The following is a 12,263-nucleotide window of genomic DNA, read 5'->3' as shown; positions in this document are numbered from 1 at the left end:
AAATGTAGTAATCAAGCTTTTTTTTTTTTTTTTTTCCTTCTTCAAGTTTTTTGTTTGTTTAGCAATTTATTAGACGGCTGAACCAAAGACTGATTTTATTTCATCCCTCTACCGGACACCAGGTCTGACTTTAAGAAAAAACATTTCTGCCATGAACTGTGAGGAATGCCAAACCCTATGGATATACAGTGGTAGTTGTTCATCGGTGTTGAATGCAGCAGTCAAAAAATACACTCATCTTCCAGATAACCTCAGTGCACTTTAGGAAATCAAATATTACCTGGAAGCAATTTAGTACATATATTGGCTTTTAAAAATAAAATAAAAAATACAGCAGCATTAAACTTACTTACTCATGATACTGACATGATTAATACCATCTTAACACTCATTTCAGTCTTTCACATTATACCGTAATTACGCATAGTGGTAAATCGTTATAAAATAGTGACTTTGCTATTTGGTAGACAGGTTCTAATACTAATACCTGACTATTTTGTAGAAAACCATAGCTTTTGTTCAGTTTGAAATCAAACATTTACATTCTAAGTACAATGCAACACTGTAATAGTTTAGGAAAAAAAATACTCAATCAAGTAATGTTCGTTCTGTGTTGACACGATGTAGAATAGCTTTAAAAAAGGAAAAAATGCTGTCAACTTTCATTACAAATGCAAACACACTGAGTACAACATTCATACCATTTTTTTCACCTTTGTTGCTGAACATACAGGCTAAAAAGCTACAATGGAAGAAAAATCTGTCAATTTAAGCTCGTTCGCTTTCCTAAATCTGTTCCAGTCCACACAGTTTCAGCCCCTTCCTGCTCTAGGCATTTTCAGTTACGTGGGACTCTCCAGAGCCGTGTTTTCGTATTATTATCAGACACAGCACACATACAGTGCTGTGTGTTCCTTTGGACTCTCCTGGTAGGACATTTGAACATCTCCCCTCAATTCATGGGCACCAATTTTGAGTACGGGCAGGGTCTGTATGAACTGCTAAACACTCATGCAAGTCCAGCGAATCCACGTGGACAAACAGGGAAAGAAAACAAAACAGCAGCATAAGGAGAACAGGGAGGGAGGGAAGAAGATTGTGGTGGGGAACATGACCGAGTTTCTTCTTTCACCATATGGCTGCTCCACCAGTGATGTCAGAGGTCAGAGGACTTTTTTGTTTTTTTTCTCTCTAAAAAAATGCAGTAAACATTGCACATGTCTCAAGTCTTCAGTGCAAAAGCATGGTTCGAATGCTCTTTTTGATTGTTTGGCTGTGTGTTTGAATTACATGCATTACGCAAGCCTTTTGTAGAACCGGGAGGAGACCAGGGACTCAGCTTTCTTCTTTTGTATGGAACAGAGGTGCAAAAGCAATGAAAAATTCCAAAAGAATATAGAACCGGGAATGTCCCAAAACACGAGACCAACCCCTCCCTCCCGCACACACCTTCCCCCAGTTTCCCAAGCTTCAGTTTAAGTAGGCAATGTTTACTTGTTTCAGTCTGCAGAATCCAAGGTATCATTGGAAGGGGGAGGGGGAGGTGCGTATCTCAGTCTGTAAGTGCCTAAAACAGGAAAGAGAACTACTAAGTCACTGCTCACAATTAAAATGGATTACAAAACCACTACAAGGTATCAAAATGGACATGCTCTTCAAAAGGCACTATCATCCTCCAGTCCTTTTAAAGTAGGCCCTAAGACTTTATACTACTTTCTTTCATCTGCTTGCTAAAACTGTAAGTTTAAAAAAAGATATAGACCGCAGATCTAGGACTTTACCTTTACCGGAAAAATGCAAGGAAAATAAGACCTCCATCAACGTTTGTCTTTCCTGTTCCAGTCCGACCAAACAAGTGAAGTCAGAACGGGCGCAGGCCAAGAATCGAAACCAGTTTATGCTCTATGCAAACCCTGCCTTTCCCCCATTCTTCTGGATGGAGAGGGAAACGGCACGTAAGAGCGAAGCCATTCCTTTGACTTCTGGTTCCAATTGGTGTCTGCCTTTTTGCTGCAACTCGTCTGAGAAGTTAAAGCGCGTTTCATTTACGTCTCGCACGATGGGGCACAGAAGGACGGCTGACGGTGCACAGTTAAGCTTTAGAAGCTAAATTATCAAATGGCCAGTCTGTCGGGTTTTTTTAAATCCTCACAAGTTTTAAGGATCCAAGTTTGTATCATAGACAGTAATTGGTATCTTTCACTTTTTGCCAATGAATTATCTCCAAAAAACCACTGAACAGGAACTGAAAAATTGAAACAACGTGCAAGCCTCAACATAACGCCAAAACCAAACCAGCGAAAAAAGAATGACGATTTAGGACTGATACAGTTTGACTTCCCAGCTCCGAATCATACCTATTTTCAGCTCCACGCTGTGAACCCCGTTCCCTTGCACTGTTCTACAGAATTTTCAGGCAGAGATAAGATACTTTGCAGTTTTAGAGCAGGTCACTAGTGCACAACCATTTACACAAAACATACGCACGCACGCACACCTTTCTGCAAGACCAGAAACAGCACATTCAGAAAGGTAAAGAGAAACCGCTAAACTCAAAAGCAAGTCCGCTGGGAGTTATCGTGATTACCTTGTTGACTGGCCTCCATGGATGACTGCTTACAGTCCTGCGCATAGTGTCCACTTACACCACAATTGTAACACGAAACGTTCCCGTTCTTCTTGGGTCCCGACCCATTTGTGTTGGCAACTACGTTAGGTGCTGGATATACAGGGTAGTACCTCCCAAATCCTGCCATCTGCTGCATACCATAGTTGGCTTGGCTCCCCATCACTGGGTCATGCATAAGCCCGTTTGCATATGGAGACTGAGGCAGGAAGTAAGGAAGTTGTGTTCCATTGCTTTGATGTGCTTGATTGAGGTAGCTGCCATTGCAAAGTGATGGCAGAGTGAAGAAAGGTGGAACTCTGTAGACTTGTCCATGAAGTGGATTAGGATAAAAATAGCTATTAATCGGAAGGCTTCCATTGGTCCCACAGCTACACCTACGTCCGCAAGAACCGCAAGGACCCGATGCCAACTGCTGCGGAGGTAACATCGTCCCGTTAGTGTTGTTGTTTCCAACAGCGTTTATGTAGGATGTGCTGTCGCTCTGTGCAGTGCTGTGTGTTAAAGCGGGGCTCGGGCTAGGGGCAGGGCCTGGCGTATGCGTAGGTATTGCAGGAGGAACAGTGGACTGGACCTGACCAACACCTAAACCAGCCGACTGAGGCGGTGAGGAGGTCGCTACAGTGTTCAGCACGTTTGTATTCTGGTTGGGCAACACGTTGGTAGCGTGAGGACTGCCTGGCAAAGCGTATGAAGCTGGTGGAGGTGCTGCTGTGGAGAGACCGGCTGCTGGAAGAACTACCTTTAGATTGGTAGGCTGAGGGATTGCTCCTGGGTTTCCCTCAATGTGAGGCACCATTTGATTCAGTCCTACCACCTGGGATGCAGGTTTTGTGATGGGATCTGTAGTAGGAACCGGGGATCCTGGGAAACTACCTGGATTGTGGACTGGGATAAAGGCAGTATTTGGTGATCCAATACTTAAGCTTCCTGTCGGCTGCTGCGGTCCATTAACTGTGCAGCTTTCCGATGACCCCTGCGGAGAGGGCATTTTCAATCTATGCATTGCCAAAGGCAAAGCAGGGCTACCAGGCTGGACAGAATGTGGAAGGAAAGTGGATGGGACTGGCAAGGGGGAAGCCATCAGCTCGAGGCGTTTCTCAGGTTCACCAGAGGTCACTGGGCCCATTCCACCAGGAGGTGAATTTGCAGACTCTCTCACCGGCGAGACAGCAACGGGCGTCGTAACAAGCATTCCCATAGTTTTGCTGTCTGCAGATATGGGCGGCGGGACGACTGCTTCAGGCTTTTGGGCAGCGCTGTGCATCACACAGTGTAAGGCAGGCATGAGGGAAATATGTTGAAACTTTGCATTCAAAGAATCTTCTGAAAGGCTTCCGTTTTCGTTGTTCACTGCAGAGATCTGAGCAGACGACTTGTTCATAGTTGATGAACTGACAGCACTGTAGCCTGTAAACCTGGTTGTGTTTTGATTCCCAGAGTCCTCAGAATTGCTGTCTGTATCTGTGGAAACAAAAGCATTCGTCAGGAGTCAGAAGAACGAATCGGAAACAGCACAGTCATGCCTGGGGCTCATTTACCCATATAAACTTCCCAAGTTTGATGATGCAAATGATAGTTATGTCTTCCCTAATTAGAATAACTTTGAGATTATTCTCATTCATTCAAATCCAGCTAGGCAATGTCCATCACTTGCCTGTATCAAACTGCCCAACTAGCTATGTGCCTTTGACTTGTGTATACCTGCAAATGTGAAGAGTAGGACACAGGCCGAATTAGGAATCTGCATCTATCCAGAAAGCCATTAACACAGCTTACTCAAATTTGGAAGGAGTGGCAAATTAAACTGTCAGTACAAAAAGAAGGACCTCTCAGACACATAATTCCATATAAAACTGGTCCCTTTCATGCCAAAGTTTTTCCCCCATTACTGTACTGTTGAAATTTCTCAAGAGAGCTATGCCACTGAGGTCAGAAAATTCATGTATGTAGCGATCCCAAACTCAATGGTATTCAAACAATCCTGCTATTTGCTAGCAGCCTTCAGACTGTCCAGTCACAAAACCCACAAAGCAAAATGTGTTCTGTGGCTAGCTCAGAAATAAAAGCAGCTAATAAAACTGAGAAGCTAATTAAAATTACTAAAAGAAAGAGATTTGTCTACTAATCAAGACACTCATGCACACTATCCATAAATACCACCTCTGTCTTTCTCTTCTTCACTATCAAAGCTTTCCCTCCCATCATGTCGTGGACTGGAAGGAGAACTGTAACTTCCAGATGATGTTTCTCCACATGTGTCATGACCAGATCCAGCGTCCAAATTCAGATCTAAAAATAAAAATCGGCATTTTTATTTTTAATCTCAGTGTATGGAAGTGAGGTTATTTTGGTTTGCTCACATCTCACGCTAGTTCCCACTTTTGTTTGTTCCTACTTAACTGCATCTGTCCCTTGTGTTCCTAACATTCCCACTCCCAGCAGTCAGGACTGGTCTTGTCCCTAAATTTGCGATGACCGAATCCTTGGTGTTAAAGAAGGTGACACTAAAAATCAATATTTATGCAGAATAGTGAAAAGAATGATCATCCTTAATAAATTTTGTGATGCTTATACCAAATTGTACTACAATAATGATCTCCTCTGAATGGCAGCAATCGCACGTTTCCATTCGAAGAGGTGCAATGCTCCTTGGTCACACCAGCAAAGGCAGAAAGCTAACTCAGCGGGCAACACCCAAATAATACAACTTTTAACAATTAACTGTTCTGGAACAAGCTTTAAGCAAACTATATCAACAAAACCTGTTTAAAGAAAAAGAGGTAAACTGAAAAAGCGTAAAATTGCTTTCTAATTTCTGAATGGGATCACGGGAAACTCATTTGCTGGAAACCAGCTTACAGGGTGGGTGTAGAGCCTGTTAGTGAAGCCAAGTCTGTAGGTAGCATGCTCTGGCTTTCAAGTTCAGCCTCACCGGTGAAGGAACAAGACAGAAGCACCTTCTCTCAGAATGTCTGCCAGACACTAGCTTCAAGCAAACATCAACCCCCAAAACCTCAGTTGGCAAAGCTCCAGGACAAAAACTAGAACACTGTTATTTAGTTTATTAATTATAATAAATTATTATTTTATTTATAAATTATTAATTTATTATTGCTATTGCAAGCATAACAGGTTGGGATAAGTAATCAAAAAGCTGCCTTAATGCTTCAATTCTTGAAGTAATTTCCTGAATTAAATCCGTTAACTGATCAAATTATTTTAACAAGTGTTTTGAGTATCATAACCTGGAGCAGCAAGTGTCAACCTCACATCACAAAGCTTGAGTTTACAAGTGCTAGTCACAAAATAACAAGTCTTCAAAGTTACAAGTGCAACTAACTGATGACTCAGAAAAGCTAAAAATAGGGAGGAAAAAACCAGAAGAAAACACAATACAGTTAAGAGTTACTGACTCAAAACAGAGCATTTCAAACCAAGCCTGGATATATAAAGCTAGGCAGAGATTCAGACTACAACATGACCTTTTTTCTTTAGGCTACGCCTCAAACAGGGTATCTCAAAAGACACTGTGATCTTTGTACACCAATGCACAGGTAGGAAGCTCATCTCTGAGCAGGACTTCATCGCTTTCAGCCCCTGTGGGTTGCTGCTTCTTCTTGGAGTGGCCTTAACTAGCCAACGGTGTCAGACAGGCAGTTTCACAGCCCTAGAGCAGTGGGTAGTGAGCGGACAGAACTCTTAAGGCAAAGCACTCCCTATTTAACTGCGCACTACGTCACACACAATTGCACCACCTCTTAAAAGCTATCATCAGTTCATAAAAGCTCAGTGTGTTTTGCCTGTCAACAAGAACAGTAATCAATCAGAAATGTATGCAGCAAAGCTGTCCTGTAGAGCATGTTTTCTGCTTGTACAGCCCTTAGCTATAACTTTCTAAAATTGTCCTGGTTTTGCTAAATTCGCGTACTGTGAATTCTGAAAGTTTTAGTCAAATACTGTTTGTAGAAAACTGCCCATAAAACACATGACAATAATTCAGAATGGGATCCACCAGAAACTCTCAACAGTGAGAAGCAATGAGAAGAATGAAACCTCAATCAAGACTGTACCCCAGCTGGGAGCAAGAGCAAGACAAGGCACTTTGTAAGAGTCCTTTCAGCACTTATGCCCATTAGGTGGTGTAGAAAAATGGAAATTCTTTGTCAACTTCCTGCCACGAGAACCAAGGATAAGAGAGGCAAGGCTGCAATCGATACTGGGAGCTTAGCAAACATCAAGATGGCAAAGTCAATGGGTAATGCAGCCCTTCAGAAATCTCTAATAAAGCTTGGAGACTCCATTTACTAAAGGAACAGAAATACAATTTTGTCTTCTTAAGTCACTGATGTACACAAGTCTTGGCCTAGACACTAGGTTTTGCTTGATTGCCCAAACTTGCAAACCCTGTTAGGGCAGCATGCACGGTTCTGTGTTGCAGCTCAGTGGTCACTTGGTTGACACACTACAGTTCACCAACAGTTCACACCAGAGGGTTTTTATACAGGTTCCTCATGGGCCATTCCACAACAGCCGAAGAAACTAGTGAGCTGTAAAGAGAACACTAATGAAGAGATGCTGGACCTCCACACACTCAGACTGCGAAATTTCTTACAGAAGTAGCCCAATGTTAGCCGTTTCTGTAATTACTACTCCACATAAGGCAATTTATGGAGCCTTTACTAGTATTTTTCCAGTTATGCATGAAAAGAGACACACCCTAAACAACTGCATACAGAAGACTGCGTCTAGCATGTTCTATACAGCAAATCAAAGCACAGACTAGACAGCCAACATGCTGCCTTGAACCAAAACAGATTTCGGGCTTGTGATTTCCCCTTTACTGCAGAACAATGCATAAATCAGCAGTGCTGGAAATTCTATTTCTTACAAACAGCTTGGGGAAAAAACACCTTACCTTTTGCTGTCCCTGTACGGATGTGCTGTGATGCTGCAACTCTAACTCCATTAGTCCTGTTATTCAACCGGCAGTCAGTTTTCTTTGCTTTCTCCCTGTGTGAATAATTTTCAGGGGTTTTTCTCCAAATGCATGGGCACAAATAACCAACCATGAATAAAAATACAATGCCACTGTAAACAAGGGCACTGACCCCAGGCCAGAAATGTATATTTAATAGCTATAACAACAAATGTAGATAATAAACAAATAGGTAAAGGCTGTTAGTGCAATATAGCAGGAACTAAACTGCAAGTAGTGTTACTAAACACTATGAATAAAGATCTAAAAAAGAAAACACAAAAAAAGAAACAGGGCAGCTGATTCTAAAATGGTCTTTGAAAGCTGTTGTGTGTGACCCAGCCTTACATAAAAGCATCTGGCTACAGAGTAACAAAATGACGGAAAGTCAACTTGGAAGCAGGCAGAGTATTGGATAAGGGTGGAAATGTTTTCCTTTCCTCACAGTGCAGGACTGCCTACCCCACAGGAAGTTCTGAAGCCCTCTGATGTGCAAATTATCTTCAATAAAACACTTCAGCAAGTTACCACCCACTGGCTAATGTTAAAGGTTGCTGCCAATTCTTACTTGATTTTCAGTGTTTTCTGGACAGCTTTACACCTTTTAACTTCCAAATAAATATAAAGAGGGAAAATGCAATTCAATATTGGTTAAGAACTTACTTCTGTTCCTTCATCTTTTTGCTAAATTACAACTGACGTTTTGAGAAATAAATGCATAGAATTACATTCTATTTTTCAAGTTACTTATTTTCAAAAGATAACATAAGGATTTTTATGTAGACTGACTTCACACTATATCAGCTCTGGCTCCACAATAGCAAAACAAAGCAACTAATTGATTGTACTGTTTATCAGAGTGAATGCTTTGTTTCACTTCACTTCTGGACTACTGGGTACATGGAAACCTACTTTTCCAGCTGTGGCTTTCCTTTCTTCTTGGTTACTGTAGACAGACTTCGTTTTTCTGTTGTATGCTAGACAGAAAACACAAAAACACCAGTCAAACAACAGAATTTTTATCACAAAATCCAACCAAAAAAGCCCTTCTAGACTAACAGGTCCGTGAGTCCAAGACGAGCGCGCTCACAGATGCCATAACCATGCAAACAACTACTGGTGTGGTGCATCCAGGCCTTTAGAACAATGCATCTTGTCTTGTTTTTATGCCATTATCAGCAAAACACTCAGCAAATTACTACTTGCAAATATTCAAGATCGATCAAAAGACATCAAGCAAATTGATGTTTGCATGCTGTCTTCCCTCTTGAGGATAAAAACAAATGTTTCATCACATATCCACTAAAAAAATGAGTCACAAGGCTTAAGGGGCTACAGAATTTAGTGATTTAAGCAGAGTTATTTGATGGTTGGAGGGTGGGAAGTACACGCAGCAAATTATTTTTACATAGCAATAAAACAGGTACCCAGCCTTGAACTGGAGGTTGCTGCTAAACTAAACTCTAGAATACAACCTAGAACGTGTACGAACAAACACAACATCTGCATAATTGTTTAAGTATACTACTAATAGCTGTACTAGTATACTATTAATATCTCATATTGGGCACAGGATTAAAATTTATGAAAACTCAGAAATAGTCTCTGTCCGAATATGCTGTATTTGGACATCCTTTAAACAGGAAGTAGCTTTTCCTCTGCGTTACTATTTTCTTTTTCTTGCCTCAAGCTTGCAATAGGTAGACTGCATCAAAGCTTGAACATTTCACCTGTAGAAGCAAATCTCAGTTCACTACCCTGCTTTGTGAAACAAGGAAACTGGTTTGTTTGGCTTGCTATTCCCCACATAATAATCAATAGCCAAATTCTGCACGTAGAGTAAGAGTAATATTAAGCAATTCTAACATTCAAGGTTTTTCAGATCTAAGCAGTGAGCAGCCTTCCTTACCCTGATTTCAGTAAATGATTTTATGTGTAATTATTCTTCTGAACTATACTCACACCAAAATCAACCACTGAAGAGATAAATATCACAAAAATTGTATATGCATCTAGCTATTAACATTTTCAATAAATATTAATACTTAAGTTACTTAGATAATGCAGGTAAGATGGAATATGTTTCACCTGTTGTCCCTACTGTTGCATTAATATGGTTTAGTTATTAATACAGCTCCTACGTTGTTCCTTGCAAGAAAATAGAAATTCCTTAGGTGTTCCGAAATTCTCTCTGATGACAATATGTTAGAGTAACAGGAAAGTGTCTGATTAGAAATGAACATTAAACTTTTCTGATTACTTGTATCCTACTGGGAAACTTTATTTACAAATTCATGAACAAAATACGCAACTTTATGAGGCACTGGCAAGAGAATTTTTCTAATGAAGGTAAGTCACTAGCAACTTGAACTTCGACACTTATTTGTACAATTTTAGCAGGGCTCAATCTTTTCAAGCCAAATCTAATCATGTGTAGTAGACAGTCTTCTCAAGTGTCTCAGAATATTGCTTTAGAGAAAAAACAGCAACACACCTGGTCAAGTCGGTTTGTACAGTGCTCTGGGTGCTGCTGGACAATACAGCTTTTTCTTCTCCAGTCCATTACTCCATTTTGCTCAGAGTGCTGTATGTTAAGGCTATCCAGTGAAGAACATTTTGCACTACTAGTGCTGCTGAAAAGAAAAAAAACAAAAGCTAGGCCGATGTGAACAAACTTGCAGGCTTTTCTTACTAACATACACATTTTTGCATCTTGTTGGGAAACTGGTATTTTGCTTTCAGAAAACCCTAGAAATTCTCAAAAGATTTAAAAGTAGTAAATTACAGGAGTTCTTGTCCTCTAAAGTTATACTAATGATCTGAACATTACTGGAGTTCCTTTTTCATTTGTCCACTATAATTTGATGGGAAATTCAGAACAGAATTTGTAGAAAACAGTACTTGAGAGAAGAGTTTCCATGGATATTTCTGCACACAAAGTCTTTTTGTTTGCTTTGTTCATACCAGGCGTGGGGAAATTTTCCAGATAGAAATGTATTCTGAATGCATCTTCTTTCTTCCTTATCGTTAATGACAAAGCTGGAATTACTTTGTAATCCCCATTTCAGAATTCATGAGACACTTCAGAAAAGGAACGCATGGCTACTTACAGATCATACTGCAGCTGTGTTTGTCTGAATTTCAAAATAGTCATCTTGCTTTATATTTTTACCTTCAGGATTGCTAGTTTTGAGTAGTGCTCGGAAACCAGGATTGCTAGTTTTGAGTAGTGCTGGGAAAGGGGAGTTGCATTTGGCATTTCCGTTGGACCTTATAATGCCTTCCACTGAAGCTTCTCTTTACAGCAGCCAGTCAGAAGCAATATTTAACTAGGTCTGGGAGCACTGGTCAACAAAGACTGCTGGAAAAACAGTCAGGGATCTGACAGAGTCAGTAAGTCACATGGACCTATAAACTTTTCATCTGTAGTACCAAACCATGCCCTACTACTGACTGGAAGCCAAAAAAAAAAAAAAAAAAAAAGGAGTTAACATTTTTAAATTCTTATCAAAATACTTCTGCTGATAATTGAAAGTGTCTTTTAAGTCAGGGCTGTTGGCAAGCTGCTTCATGAAGCTTACTGCAATATGAAATGCTACTCAGACATGCTGAAGTTCCAGTAGCTACCCACCAAATACCTCTGGAAGTAAGTGCTCATACTACTTAAAAGATCTACAATTGAATATTAAAAAAATAGTTTAAGAAAATGGTGAGAACCCAGAAATGTCCCAAATACAGACATGAGCCCATGACTGCAGAGATATAAGCAATGTCAATTTATAAACTTCTGCCGAATGGAGTTAAGTGAATCCGCTGCCAAATTTGCAGTCATTTCACGTACGCTGTGATACTACTAAATTTTTTATTTCATGTGTCCAGTCTCATTCCTACCAGTAAATTTCAAGGGTAAGGCTGCCACACTGAATAAAAACAAAAGGTAGGCAGATGTAACGTACAAACTTTCTTAAAATGTACCATTGCTATTTGAGATGAACTATTTTGACGCTAGACAGTTTTATAAAGATTTAAAAGAGAAATTTTCATTCAGTGCCATTCCTTTAGAACTCATAAATAGCAGGCACAGATTTTAAGGAGACACACACATAACATGAATATGAGAGGACTAACAGACCTCTAGCAGTCACGTAGGAAACACATTTTTCCCTCTTAAACAAACAGAAAATAATAGCTAGCAAAATGAGTTTCTGTCCCAGAAGTTTGTGGAAAGCTTTTCCCTGTCTTTCCTACCCAAAAGATAGATCCTACAGTCAGCTTTAGTATACTTTGTTATACAATCAATAAGAAAAAGACCATTTCTTTGATTAGTAACTATACGCCAGTAAGTGGGGATGCTGCTCTTATGACTTCATAGCAGGCTGTATATCCACTGGTATAATCAGAGATTTTGTCAAGATGACATTCTCCTCCTGAAGTGATGTAAGTAAGAGGGTCAAAAAACCAAAACAAACCACTAAATTGTCCAATTGGTAATTTCACAAGAATCTTGTCTGTTAAAGATCTGTGAACCTTAACCAACATTGCTTTGTGCTATGTTTACATTCTGATTATTGTAATTCCAGGTAATTCCAACTCTCCCCCCCCAAGATAAATGCATTTTACAGACAAAACAACATAACAAAACTGTAAAGCACAATAAAT

At 40.1% G+C, this 12,263-nt stretch overlaps 1 protein-coding gene across 2 annotated transcripts in view; it reads right to left on the bottom strand.

Moving 5' to 3' along the window:
* Positions 1-613: 613 nt before the first annotated feature.
* ZCCHC2 (zinc finger CCHC-type containing 2) overlaps positions 614-12,263 on the bottom strand; it is a 42,228-nt gene continuing 30,578 nt past the window's right edge. Inside the window, exons 9-14 of one of the 2 annotated variants that reach the window (XM_075417163.1) lie at positions 10,099-10,237; positions 8,517-8,581; positions 7,545-7,639; positions 4,790-4,918; positions 2,588-4,090; positions 614-1,567 (exon numbers count right to left, since the gene is read on the bottom strand). In XM_075417163.1, coding sequence (XP_075273278.1) covers positions 1,500-1,567; positions 2,588-4,090; positions 4,790-4,918; positions 7,545-7,639; positions 8,517-8,581; positions 10,099-10,237 — 1,999 coding nt within the window. In that variant the 3' untranslated portion in view covers positions 614-1,499. The remainder of the gene's footprint in view (positions 1,568-2,587; positions 4,091-4,789; positions 4,919-7,544; positions 7,640-8,516; positions 8,582-10,098; positions 10,238-12,263) is intronic. The other variant, XM_009936477.2, reaches the window with a different exon arrangement.

Source organism: Opisthocomus hoazin, chromosome 3, assembly GCF_030867145.1.
Source record: "Opisthocomus hoazin isolate bOpiHoa1 chromosome 3, bOpiHoa1.hap1, whole genome shotgun sequence".
Taxonomy (NCBI): Eukaryota; Metazoa; Chordata; class Aves; order Opisthocomiformes; family Opisthocomidae; genus Opisthocomus; species Opisthocomus hoazin.
Note: the sequence above shows the minus strand (reverse complement) of the source record. Positions and strands in the feature narration are given on the sequence as shown.